This window comes from Callorhinchus milii, unplaced genomic scaffold (assembly GCF_018977255.1).
Source record: "Callorhinchus milii isolate IMCB2004 unplaced genomic scaffold, IMCB_Cmil_1.0 Scaffold4, whole genome shotgun sequence".
NCBI classification, from domain to species: Eukaryota; Metazoa; Chordata; class Chondrichthyes; order Chimaeriformes; family Callorhinchidae; genus Callorhinchus; species Callorhinchus milii.
This window is the reverse complement of record NW_024704745.1, coordinates 78,108,130-78,121,969: the sequence shown is the minus strand read 5'-3', so window position 1 is coordinate 78,121,969 and position 13,840 is coordinate 78,108,130. Positions and strand designations below refer to the sequence as shown.

The 13,840-nt window shown below is 39.8% G+C and overlaps 1 protein-coding gene across 6 annotated transcripts in view; it reads left to right on the top strand.

The window, feature by feature from the left end:
* The window catches only part of herc2 (HECT and RLD domain containing E3 ubiquitin protein ligase 2), a 133,342-nt gene that overhangs the window by 83,569 nt on the left and 35,933 nt on the right, over positions 1 to 13,840 (top strand). For all 6 annotated transcript variants that reach the window (XM_042334465.1, XM_042334462.1, XM_042334464.1 and 3 more), the window contains 18 exons: positions 267 to 414; positions 522 to 718; positions 1,301 to 1,531; positions 1,633 to 1,768; positions 2,171 to 2,314; positions 3,096 to 3,238; positions 4,684 to 4,951; positions 5,976 to 6,145; positions 6,252 to 6,350; positions 6,591 to 6,759; positions 7,553 to 7,678; positions 8,021 to 8,129; positions 8,692 to 8,831; positions 9,331 to 9,521; positions 11,121 to 11,226; positions 11,656 to 11,747; positions 12,651 to 12,829; positions 13,715 to 13,826. In XM_042334465.1, coding sequence (XP_042190399.1) covers positions 267 to 414; positions 522 to 718; positions 1,301 to 1,531; positions 1,633 to 1,768; positions 2,171 to 2,314; positions 3,096 to 3,238; positions 4,684 to 4,951; positions 5,976 to 6,145; positions 6,252 to 6,350; positions 6,591 to 6,759; positions 7,553 to 7,678; positions 8,021 to 8,129; positions 8,692 to 8,831; positions 9,331 to 9,521; positions 11,121 to 11,226; positions 11,656 to 11,747; positions 12,651 to 12,829; positions 13,715 to 13,826 — 2,760 coding nt within the window. The remainder of the gene's footprint in view (positions 1 to 266; positions 415 to 521; positions 719 to 1,300; positions 1,532 to 1,632; positions 1,769 to 2,170; positions 2,315 to 3,095; positions 3,239 to 4,683; positions 4,952 to 5,975; positions 6,146 to 6,251; positions 6,351 to 6,590; positions 6,760 to 7,552; positions 7,679 to 8,020; positions 8,130 to 8,691; positions 8,832 to 9,330; positions 9,522 to 11,120; positions 11,227 to 11,655; positions 11,748 to 12,650; positions 12,830 to 13,714; positions 13,827 to 13,840) is intronic.

The window sequence follows — 13,840 nt, the reverse complement described above, 5'->3', positions numbered from 1 at the left end:
TTCATCATAATTTCCTGACTCTTGTATTCTATGCCCCTTTGTATAAAGCTTAGTATCCCGTATGCTTTTTTTACCAGCTTTATCTACCTGTCCTGCCACCTTCAAAGATTTACTTATATAAGTAAATAAGTTAATGTATCCTGTAAACACTAACCTCCCTCCGCCTTTACTCCTTTGCTAGTCATCACGACTAGAAACATAATTTTCTAAAATATAGATTCTGCTGGAAGTTCTCGTCTGATGCTTAGTTCCTTTGTTTCTATTAGATCCTAGCTCTCCGTTTGCTACAAGCAGTCCTTCCTTCTTGGGACAGAAATGAACGATCAAGGGATATGAAATGCCTGGTTGAAAAGCTCTTTATCTTTTTAGGCAGCCTCCTAAGCACTTGCTCTTCTGATCTGCCACTCCTGAGAGGTATGTGTCCTTTAATGTGATCTCTTTGTCAACATATAGAATAGTCATTTTTATTTGAAATGAAAAAAAGTAAATCTAAGTAACTCCACGAGTGTCTATTTTTGCAGAAGGAATGTTGAGAAGAAGGAAGAGTAGACCTCAAGCATCTCTGACAGCCACTCACAGCAGCACACTGGCCGAGGAGATAGTTGCACTTTTGAGAGCTCTTCACTCTCTGAACCAGTGGAACGGGCTCATCAATGAATACATCAACTCTCAGCTTAATTGCATTGGTGAAATCATGGCAGAAAAACCAGCAGAAGCAGTATGTTTATATTTAACACCTAAATATCGTCCATAAACTAATAATAATCCTTGCATTTGATACAGCGTCTTATCACTTTGTTGAGATGTCTTAAAGCGTTTCACAGAATATACTGTAAAGTTTAATGGCTGTATTTTGTGGGTGAAACCATACCAGATTTTTGTTATAACAAAAGATGATGAGCTTCTATATACTGTTAACATTATCTAACTTGAAACTCCTCTGAATCAAGCATAGGATAAGAAAATATCCAAATATCCACCCGCCCCTTTTCATGTTATTTTACCTCACTGTGACTTGTAGTCAACCTGGGTCACGGTTTCTCTTGTTGGGCAAGCTTCTTGCCATTCTAGCTCCTAGTACTTGTGACGTGCACTTCCTCCAAATAGTGCCTGTGTCACTTGTAATCTTTCTCCTCTTCCCACCCATCCCCCTCTAGAAGGTGGAGGATTCAATAAAAACTCTTTCCATTTTGACCCAAGAGCTAATTTGTCACCTAAAGTGGAAAATGTTTATAAGGGCTTTTAATCTGTATATTTTAAAATCAGGCAATAAACTATTTGATGTCTTTTGTGTCTGCAGACAGTTTTGGAAGATTATTTCCCTGATTCAGACAACCCTGAGATTGGTGGATTGATGGCAGTGCTTGCTGTAATCGGTGGAATAGATGGACGTCTGAGATTGGGCGGGCAAGTAATACACGAAGAGCTCGGAGAGGGAACAGTCTCTCGAATTACCCCCAAAGGAAAAATTACAGTCCAGTTCCATGATGTGAGAACGTACAGAGTTTGCCCTTTGAGTCAATTAAAACCGGTAGGTGATGCATCACTATTGTATTACTCCCTTCCGTGGACCATTGTACCATTAGATCAAATATTTCTTCTTTGATATTGAGTTTTTGTCTCTTGTTTCAGCTCCCAATCATGGCCTTCAGTGTTAACAACTTACCTTTCACTGACCCAATGTTGTGTGTGTGGGCTCAGTTGGTGAATCTGGCAGGAAGCAAACTTGAAAAGCACCGGGTAAAAAAATCTAGTCAGAGCCTCACAGGTAATCAGATTATAAAAATGTTATGTCAAATAGCAATTTTTTTTTGCTAATGCATTTGCTGCAGACTCTGGCTTGCTTCATGCCCCCCCGATGTCCCCGCCCCAGCATCAGCGGTCAGGCCTTCAGCCTTTCTACCCCCACCCTTTGGAACTCCATCCCAGTCTCTTTGCCTCATTTCCTCCCTTGCCTCCTTCAAAGCCTGTCCCGTGACCGTACTCTTCGACTGAGCATCCGGTTACCTTCCTACCCCTGCCCGCCACCCATTCTGATCGCAACCACCAGCTCGGTTGCATATGCTCGACTGTCCAGGGTCTTGGGACGTCCTCCCGACGTGAAAGGCGCTATACAATCAGAATTGTTTAGTATTTTCTATGACTAATGTCCCTTTTTGTTTTCCTTCAGATCAAGTGGATTTGCATTTGCTGAGGTGTCAGCAGCTGAAGCTGTACATACTGAAGGCTGCAAGAGCCTTGCTGTTGCACCAGGATAAATTGAGGCAGATTCTGTCTCAGCCATCTGTACTTGAAACAGGAACACTTTCCAGTGGTACGAGATTGCACTCTTAAATTTAACTTTCCTTTCTGATTGCATATATAGTGTATAAGTGAACAATGGGTTTTAGTGTCTCCTGTTTCATGTTAGTTCGCATTTGGATTACTAAATACAGTCGGCATATTACAGGAAAGCTATTGTAGCATTCAACAGTATAATGTTTATTTATAAGGATCATAATATTCAGTAATCATAATTGTAGAATCTTACAGCACAGGAGGAGGCCATTTGGCCCATTGTGCCTGTGCCGACTCTTTGAAAGAGTTACCAACTAGTCCCACTCCTTCGTTCCTATCCCATAGTCCTACAATTTTTTCCTTTTCAAGTTCCTATCCAGCATGTTACCAGGAATGCGTGGATACAGCGATCAAAAAAAGATTGGACAGGTTGCAACTTTTCTCTTTAGAGTTGAGACAAATAAGAGGGTACCTGATCGAGGTATTTTATACTCGTCTTATACTTGTGTCCCCTGGTTACAGACTCTATTGATCCTATATCCTTGTAGTGAGGCGATTGGAATTGGATACAATGCTCAATGTGGTTAACCATGGTTTTGCAAGTTCCCACTTTTATACTGTATCCCCCTGGTATAAAGCCCAGGGCCCCATTGTCGCTTTTCTGTCCTTATCTACTTGTGTTGTGTTCCCCCAAGGATTATAACCTGATGATTAAGCTTTAGCAACCCTGCCAAAAAAAAGAGTTTAAAGTAGTCTTTCTGAACCACTATTTTTATTTCTACCTTTGCGTTCCTATCATTTGTATGTTTTCCTTTCAGAGGATGGAGCTATTTCCTCTCCAGATGTTGCTGACTTTTCACCTGAAGGACCTCAGCCTCCTTTGATCCTGTTACAGCAGCTGCTGTCAGCAGCCACACAACCATCGCCAGTGAAAGCTGTATTTGATAGACAGGAGCTCGAGGTTTGTTTCACAGAAGTTCTTGTTGACTCTTATAAGTTCATGTTTGATTTAGGAATTTGCTCGTAATTGTTGTTGCTAGCAGATTGTCATTATTATTAAATAAGATTATAAGAAAAGTTGGATGAGATGAAAGAATGTCATTCTTCATATAACAGGATTTATGTGGCATGACAGACTAATAATGTCAAAAATGAACCCTTCAAATTTGCAGCTTATTGGACAGGTGCCATCTGTTCTCTGCTATGTCTCCCCCAATGGCTATTATTCGCCTGTGTATCTCGACTGATGCTGACAGGTTGTTCAATCACAGCTGAGCCCACTCCTAATTTCATATGCACACTTTCCAGCTTGGTTCCACTTTGAGGTGCAGCTGTTGTGTTGAAACCACTTGCTCAAGGAGTCTGACCAGCCAATCTCTAGAATTAATCACTTCAACATCACAAGGTTTTAATTGAATTTACCCTGGATTTTCAAGAGCAATTGCTGGAATTTTCATGGTGAATTAGCATGGACTACACCATAATCAATTGCGCATTACAAGTTGTGTAGACTACATTTTCAATCTTATCCTCTTAAAAACTAGTTATTTTTCTGGTAAATGACTTTGATGTAAATGACACCTGAATATGTGATCTTTAGTTGGATAAATGACGGTCATCAGCCTAGCTGGTTAAGGCTATTGTCCCATCAAACAATAGCAGCTGCAATTTTTCTGCAATATTTAGGAATGCTGTTTCTCAATTCCCTCAGTCCCTTTGTTTCACAAAAATGAGGATTTCCTTGAAATGGCCGCTACCTCTCCAGCCCACAAATATATAGTCAACTAACTTTACAGTATATTCTGTGAAGCGCTTTGAGACGTCTTAGAAGACGTGAAAAGCGCTATATCAAATGCAAGTATTATTAACACCTATGCATTATTGCTCTCCAAATCCTGTTCCACAAAATGATTGGATCCATTCCTTTAACTATTGATGAAACCAGTTTTTTCTCTTCAGTTTATTTGATTGTACTTTTTTAATTAATGTACAGCTTGAATTGTGTAAATTTGTCCATATATACTTTTATTTGTAGATCATTTCTGTGCTATGTGGAGTCCTGTAGCTCAGTGGTTAGAGCACTCGCTTTGCAAGTGAGAGACCTGAGTTCAATTCCAGGCAGAGGGCGAAACCTTGGGCAAGTTTCCTTACTCCACACAGAGCCTAATAATAATCCCTCCAAAAAAAAAACCAATAATAAATCGGTCATTTTCAATCCACGACTGTCTGTGGGACATTGCTGTGCGCAATTAGCTGCCGCGTTTGCCCACAAATATACAGTCAATTCACTTTAAGTATATTCTGTGAAGCACTTTGGGACGTCTAGAAGACGTGAAAAACGCTATATCAAATGCAAGGATTATTATTATTATGGATTGTAGTCTCTTTGATATTTTGTTTTGTCAGGCTGCAGCCCTTGCAGTTTGCCAGTACTTGGCAGTGGAGTCTACTCATCCATCTACACCAGTCTTTGATGATAGCAGTTCAAGTGAGGCTACTACACCCATTGCAGTGCAACACATCCGATCAGTCAAACACAAGCGGCGCAGGCCTTCTCCCCCACCACCTTTACCCATCGTGGCTCAGCTGATGGAAATGGGATTTGGACGGAAAAATATTGAGTTTGCACTAAAATCTCTTACAGGAAGCTCTGGGAGTGCTTCAGGATTGCCAGGTACAAATAGCTAAAGCTGCATTCAAACACTGCAAAATACCTTTACATCAGCTTACGTTCCAGAGTGTCGCACCTGATGATCTGTAAAACTAGTGAACAGATATTAATAATAATAATGGGGATTCCCATTTCAAACTTCAAACAAAGAGTTTGTTTGTGGTTTGGTGATAACACATGATGCCCCCCTGGACTTATGTTTGCTTGCATAGTTAGTATAATGTAGTGGAGTAATTAATATGCTATGTAATGCTTTAAAATCTATTAGCTAATGTACCAATGAATATATACCATCGCACCAACACAATGCATTGCATTTTTTTAAAAATGCTGTAAATAATGTTTAAGAAACTTGCACTGGTCTTCCACTCACTATGTGTGCAATACATTAGAATTGATGGCTTACTTATTTATTTAAATGTTTAAGGGGTAAGCTTGGAAGTCTTTTAAGACTTCAGTCTCTGTAGCCTCAGTGTGTGCGTATCTTAGTTTGTCTGGCAAAAAAATGTTTCTTCCATACCAACTGAGCATTTGACATGCTGCTTAATAGTTACTTCTAGAATACTCTCTTGTTTTCGGAAGAATTGGTGGCTTTTGTTACGTGTGAGTGTTTGGGGGAGGGGGAGAGGGAGAAAGATTGATAAAAGCCGTTTGTGAGAGACTTAATATATTGAACGGTGATTTCTTAAGTAAAAATGTAAGATCACTCAAGGAATTAAAGGAACGGTTAGGAAAAATCTTTTAACATAGGTTTGAATATGGATTTCTCTGACGCAAAGCATTGAGTCCATAAATTCTTTGAAATTGAGTGTTCTTGAAAAAGAGGAGTATAAAAGAGCCTGGCAGCAAGCAGGTGGGAGAGATTAGATTATTCCTTGTGTGGGGAAGAACACCGATGATGAACTAAATGGCCTGTTTCGTTGCTGTAATATTCTATGATTCAAAGCTCCCTCTCTTCCATACACATAGCCTTAAATGCAGGTACAGCACTGGTAACTTAATCTTTTTCGATCTTTTCAACTTAAAGGTGTGGAAGCTTTGGTTGGTTGGTTGCTGGATCATCCGGATGTGCAGATTGCAGATCTCTCGGATGCAGAGAGCACTTTGTCGGAATACTCGGATGAAGAAATTCTGGAAGAAGCAGATGAGGCCGAGGCAGCTTACGCTGTGATTGGTTCTCAACAAACTCCAGCCAATGTACGTTTGACTTAAGATCTACTGAATCATTTTAGTAATAATAATATTGATTTTATTTGAATAGCTCATGTTCATCATGAGAATAACACGCTGTCTCTGTTTGTAGCCTTGGGGTGCTGTGGTGACCGAGAGCCAAACATATAAGAAGCGAGGAGATTTCCTGAGCAACGATGATTATGCTGTGTACGTAAGGGAGAATGTTCAGGTGAGATAAGTAAGAAGCAGGACATCTATTTCATTGCTAGGATTTTTAAAAAAAAATATTCTTAATGGCAATATACAGTGTAATGTATTATAATTAATAATGATAATCCTAATAATAATGATTTGATACAGAGCCTCATCCTGTCGTTGGGATCTCTCAAAATGTTTCACAGGATATACTGTAAAGTGAATTGTCTGTATTTTGTGGGTGGAATAAACTCTGGTTTTTAATCATTTTCAGGTGGGAATGATGGTCCGCTGCTGTAGAACCTATGAAGAGGTTTGTGAGGGAGATGTGGGAAAAGTCATCAAACTGGATCGTGATGGACTGCATGATCTGAATGTACAGTGTGACTGGCAACAGAAAGGTGGTACTTACTGGGTTCGATACATCCATGTTGAGCTATTAGGTAAACAGTTTTCTAACTACTGTTTTTCTGGCAATATTTTTCTCCTTTCTTGAATATGTCTGACTTATTTTTGTTCTTACACTCTCCTCATTAGTCTCTACCATTCATAACGTCCAACTAATATAAAATTCCTACACATATATCCTCACCCACACCAAACTCCATCATCCAAACCATCACCAGGTTCCAAATGGATCAACTTCAAAACACTCTCCTTGCAAGTCTCTTCATGTGGTTTCCAAGGCATGGATCAGTTTTGGCTGCATTTGGAATAAGATAGGCTAGGAGGTGGGCAATGTAGGATTGAACCAGGTGTCAAGATTGCACAACAATAACAAATTACATTTGTATAGCGCCTTTCATGTTGGGAGGAAGTCCCAAGGCGCTGCTTCAGTGAGTTCAAGGATAACACAGAGGGAGGTGAATATATCCTAACGTAAGATTCTTTAGCAGGAGTCTTAAGTAAAAATTCTATGCCAACTATTTTTGGCAGAAAGTTCCAGGGATTATGGGCCTAGTGGCTGAAGGCACAGTCCATGATGGTGGCACAGAAGGGTTGGGCAATAGGTTGAACAAAACGAGTGGGCAGTGGAGTTGGGTATGAGCAGGTCAGAGAAATAGGTAGGTGCTAGGTCTTTGAGATACTCTCTTGACTTGAGAGGCAAATGTAAATTGTATATGTATGAGTGTTAAAATGCTATTCACAGTTAAAGTTTTACAGATTTTATGACATTCTCAGCTCTTTGAATACAAAGAAACAGTGGTTTGATTTTCATTGTATTTCTTGCATCAGGTTTTCCTCCACAGAATTCTCCTTCCCACATAAAGATTGGTGATAAAGTCCGCGTGAAGTCTTTGGTCACTACTCCAAAATATAAGTGGGGTTCGGTTACTCACAGAAGTGTGGGAATTGTGAAAGGTAAATTTAGTCATATCTCTGTATTTTGTACAAAATACATTTTTTTAAACATTTTTCCTCCTCCTTTGCAATATATTTTATCCTAACAAAGACTCAATACCAACTACCAAATATAGGAATCTACAGTAAAAGTGCTACAACCATCTGTACTGAACATTAGGTTTGAATCATAAAGTTATCCACTGGGCTTGTCATTAAATTGGGCTCTTGCAATTCCTCAATCCTCTGTTTTTCAAGAATATGTTTCATTCAGGGGGTATAGATTAAATTCTATGTATAGGGAATTACTGATTTGTAGCTCAATATGTCAAAATGTGTAGTTATGCTTTTTTTTTCTTTCAGCATTCAGTGCAAATGGGAAGGATGTTATTGTTGATTTCCCTCAGCAGTCACACTGGACTGGACTGCTGTCAGAAATGGAGCTCGTGCCCAGCATTCATCCTGGAATCACGTAAGGCGTTTAATAAAACTTAACTGAACGAAATTGCCTTTTTATAGCATCAAATCACCTTAATATCTCAAATTGCCAATTACTATCAAGTGTAGTGACTGTTTTAGGCAGAATAGTATTTTATATAACCTCCAGAACTGCTTGTCTGATGTTGAATGATAATTAACATTGACGCATTTTTGTCTGCACAATTTCATCCCCTGCATTTAGTGGACAGAGACTGTTACATCAGTGTGACTTTCACAAAGGATTCTTCCTCGTTCATTTAGTCACAGTCAATCCACTTTAAAATATATTCTGTGAAGCATTTTGAGATGTCTCAACAATGTGGTGAGGCACTATATCAAATGCAAGAATTATTATTAGCTCTCTGGACTGAGTAGACTAATGTTAATTCGCAGCAGCAAATTCACTTATGGAACTCATTGATGATATGCAGCTAGATGTGCAGCTAATCTTAATAGTTTGTGATAAATTGAGTTTGGTATTCAGATATGTAAATTGAATCTCTATTAAATTGTTTTGATTTTAATGTGCATTTCTACCTTGTTTGACACACCAGATGTGATGGTTGCCAGATGTTTCCAATCAATGGGCCTAGGTTCAAATGTAGAGGTTGTGATGACTTTGATTACTGCGAAAACTGTTTCAAAACAAGGAAACACAACATCAGACACACCTTTGGCAGAATTAATGAGCCAGGTGAGGTTTCTTTCTATTAATCTTCATTTTGTGTATATCAAGTTGAGATGTCAGCATTGGGGACTGATTCCATGATTGTGTTATTCTAAATCTATGGCAAAATTATGAAATGTGACCTCGCTGTGCTAGAAAAAAGAAAAAGCTGTGTCAAGGCACTTCACGAGTAATTACTTTCAAGCTGAAAATAAGCCAGCAGCCATTTGCGCCTGCATTTTCCACTCATAAACGGCCAAGACTAATTAATCGGGAGAATTATTGGCCAGGACTCCAGAAGAAACTCTCTTCTCTTAAGAGTGTCATGAGATTTTTAATGGGCACATAAAGAACAGGCAGATGGGATCTTGATTTAACGTCTGTCAATTTGACACTCCCCAAGTGTTGCACTGGAGTATCAGCCTAGATCATGAGCTGATGTCCGAATGTGGAATTTGAACTCGCAATCTTCTGACTCGGGGACGAGAGTACCAGTAACTGAACCAATAAAGTGTTGATTTTCTAGGACAATCGCCAGTATTTGCTGGCCGTTCGGGAAAACAACTGAAAAGACGACACAGTTGTCAAAGAGGAATGTTGCTGGATGACTGGTCAAGGGTAGTGAAGAACTTTGGAGTCTCTTCATCTGTGAGCCAAGCCTCTCGTCTTATTGATGGCACGGGTCAGTGTTGGCAATCTTCAGGCTCACAGGGCAAAGTAAGTGAAATGTCTGTGATATACTATTAATCGCTGGGATAGCATATCGTTTGTGTTCTTCTCATTAGGGTATGTCAGTCAATCACAGAGAAAACCAGGACAGCCTCCCTCCAGAACTTCTATATTTTTTTAAAGTCATCCTGTTTCTGATCCCTCTCTGCTCACAACCACAGATCCAACCCTCAGTTCTCCTTGTGCAATGAGCAGGAACATTCTCTCGATTGGTTTAATAGCAAATGTTCTGGCATCATTTATGCTTAACAATCAGAATGCGAAGCTATTATTCCCAGCTCAAAGATGTTTTAATATTGATGTATCATCTTGTTCAACCTTCAACAAAATTAGAAAGGACATGCTTTGTACGCTGCTAAACTACACTTTACATTTTTGCAAGTTGCTATTTAATCTGAGATAATTGTTTAATGGAGCTATCAGGACTGGAGAACTGAGTATTTATTTGAATGTAAGAGACGCATTGATATCAGTGCTTTTTGAAATAATATAGCTTCTACCACTGCCATGATGTTTGACGGGCACACTTTTGCAGAACTTGATCCACAAATAATAATAATAATAATCCTTGCATTTGATATTGCTCTTTTTCATGTCTCTTTTTTGAGATGTCTCTTAAGGGCTTCACAGAATATATTGTAAAGTGGATTGACTGTGTATTTTGTGGGCGAAAGACACAGTCAATCACAAAGTGGTCCAGCAAGGAGGCCAAAGACATGTTTGTTGAATGGACCTAATTTGGGGTAATTGAACATGAACTTAGTTCAACTGGAGCCGGCAGTACAACCTGTAAATTGTTGGTCAGAGCAATACTGAACAGTTCTGAACATACTTTTTGTGCAGCGTCTTTGTAGATTTTCCTCCATTTTAATATTGTGCAAGAGGTTTAGCTGTAATATATTGTGTGGTGTTATTCAATTGAATTATTTCTGTACATTTGTTTTCAGTGGTTTGTTCATTGCCACTCTGCCCCCACCTTCTGGAACTCCAGCCCGCAGTCCCTATGCCTCATCCTTCCCTTTCCTCCTTCAAGACCGATCTCAAGACCCTCCTCTTCGACCGTGCTTTCGATCTCCCTGCTTCCCCCACTGCTCCCCTCCCCGAACCCAACCCCCCAGCTCGGGTCCGAAACTCTGTATGTCCAGCGCCTTGAGACATCCTCCCCACGTGAAAGGCGCTATACAAATGTAATGTTGTTTTTTGTGGCTCTCATTTACTAAATTTACTTTTGTGGAGTCCTGTAGCTCAGTGGTTAGAGCACTCGCTTTGCAAGTGAGAGACCTGAGTTCAATTCCAGGCAGAGGGCGAAACATTGGGCAAGTTTCCTTACTCCACACACCTAATAATAATCCCTCCAAAACCAAAAACAATAATAAATTGGTCATTTTCAATCCACGACTGTTTGTGGGACATTGCTGTGCGCAATTGGCTGCCGCATTCGCCCACAAATATACTGTCAATTCACTTTACAGTGTGTTCTGTGAAGCACTTTGGGACGTCCTCCCGACGTGAAAAGCTCTATATCAAATGCAAGGATTATTATTATTAAATGTTCATAACTGATATTGGTTCATCTTGGATTTTTAGCACTGGATTCGACTGGAGATCTTCACAGATGTCCTTGTTCATAGACTGAAGATGGTTGTGGATCCTGCTGACAGTAGTTATATGCCTTCACTAGTAGTTGTCTCGGGTAAGTTTAGAGATGTAACTGAAGGTTATTTTTCATTGTTTTATATGTATATTAATCCAGACAAAGGTTCAAAAAACATTCCTCAGTAAAGTGGCAGCACTAAAAGTGCCTCACTACCGGAAAAAGAGCCTTGGACATTTAAACTCCATCTCCTGCATGAAAACTCATGTATATCACACGGACTGTTTAAACTACCAGACAATTTCATGCAAAGAAACTGACATACACTGTGTTGACTTACAAGACCTCACCTCAGTCAATATGATGTATGTTACATGAAATCCAGTTTATGTCCAGAGGAGTTTTTTTTAATGGCACAGAGATACCAATAACTGTACTGCCATCCTGAGGAATTATTTTTCAACCACTAACTGTTTAGTACAGTATGTTAGTAAATATAGTCCTATTAATATGTCTATTTTACTTCAGGTGGAAACTCATTAGACAACCTAATTGAGCTGAAGACTGTCAATGTTACACCCACGGATACTGTGGTAACTCTACTCAATGAATGTGCAGAGGTGAGTGCTCTCAATGAGGTTTAATCCATATTTCTCCATCACCACTATGTCAATAAAAATCCCATAATTTCATATTACTAAGTTTTCCTCAAATGATTGTGACTCCTTTCTCCCTTCAATTCAGAAATGGTTCTGCAGTTTTAGTCACCCTCTGATACCTCACCCCAATGGTTTCTATTAATGTGTGAGCTATGTAGTTTTGACAGGCTGTTTGACAGTGGAAAACATCCCAGCCAGGCCTGATCCTGTCCTGACATCTTCCTGCAGTTGTCTCTGGATGGTGATCAGCAGTAGGAACGCTTGCTCATTTTTCCTTTCCCTAAGGAGTTTAGGGGTAATACGGCACGTTACTGTGACTCTTGTTACTACCGATCTTTTACCCTCTTTTGGATGATTACTCATTTGTTTGAATGCTTAAACTAAATGTAAAATTCAGGAAAGTCATTCTAAAAATATGATCGTAACATTCCTATCTGAGGTCTAATAGTATCATGATCCTATGCCTGAGCCTAACCTTATGCCACAGCACCTCCCTACATCTCCGATCTGCTCACACCCCACAATGCTACCTGACTCCTTCACTTAGCTGCCTCGGGTCTTCTGCACGTCCCTCGTTCCCTCTGCTCTACAGTTGCCAGCCGTGCATTTAGCCACTATGTCCCGATCTCTGGAACTTCCTGCCTCTTTGTTCATCTTCAGATCAGTCCACGGGATGTAGTGTCATGGAACACTTAACATACATTTCATATGTTTGTGAATTAATCAGACCAGCAACGATCTAATGCTACAATACAACAAGAGACATTTTTATAGTAGTGTTTTTCATAAATAAAATACTTGTACTATGAAACTGTGAACCCAGTAACTTTAAAGCTGTTATAAAATATAACTTTCTTTTCTCAGCAACATCGGTACGTGGAAATCGCCATCAAGCAGTGCCGAAGCTCTGGGATTGACTGTAAAATTCATGGGCTGAGCATTGTAGGACGGATCCGAGCAGAAGATGATGATCTTGCAGCAAATTTCCCCTTTCTGGCTTCAGATAATGAGGAGGACGATGATGATAAAAGCAACACTGGAAGGTATTGGTGTGTTCACTAACGTCTGGAGAAAATAATAATAATGAAAATCCATTCGATATAGCGCCTTATCACGTCTTCGAAACGTCTCAAAGTTCTTTACCGAATATAATGTAAAGTGAATTGACTATTTTTGAGTGATTATTACCCCCGGAATATGATCTGCGAATTGACTAACAACTGGGTTCCTACTTAATGCTGGGTAAACAGAGGTGTATGGAGTAAGGAAACTTGCCTAAGGTTTCGTCCCGCCCAGGAATGGAACCTGAGTCCTCTTGTTTGTGAGGCGAGTGCGCTAACCACATTGGAAGTTTTTAAAGAGATTTCTGTGCCTAAATTGGCATCTTCCACATACCAATGGGCTGTACTCTGCTGATGAGCACGAAAATTCAACAGAGGCCACTTAAAGAAGCTGTAGGAATTTGGGGTTTAGGTGGCTGACATTAAGCCTGGAGGTTTCCTCTTCGCGCTGGGCACCGAGCTCTCCCAGTTTCCCATTGGGACTGGCTGCTGGATGTGTTAGAAACCAAGGAATCTCCTTTCAGTTACCACTTCCTGCATGGAAGCATTTAGTATCTGCTGGATCCCTTCACACATTGGAACTCTCTATGCTCTGAGGATTGCAGGTCTAATGCTTGTTTCCTGTCATTCCATAGTGATGTTCCATAGCAGTCTGGATTGATTCTCTGGAATACTATGGAACACATTTCTTCTTACTCTGAGCAAATTGGAATAATTTCATTTTTTAAATTTTTATTTGTAAAAGTCTAAATGGAGCCAACGCTATAGTATGTGATGGTACAATAATTCAAACACCCGTATGATTACTGAACAGAAACTATTTTCTTGTTTTCTATAATTATATTACATTTCTTTTTCTCTCTCTAGTCTTGTAAGGAAGAAAGCAGCCAGTTTGGAGTTTGCTGCAACTATCAGAACAAAAGTCTTTGTCTGGGGTTTAAATGACAAAGACCAACTCGGGGGATTGAAAGGCTCAAAGGTACAGTTGCCATT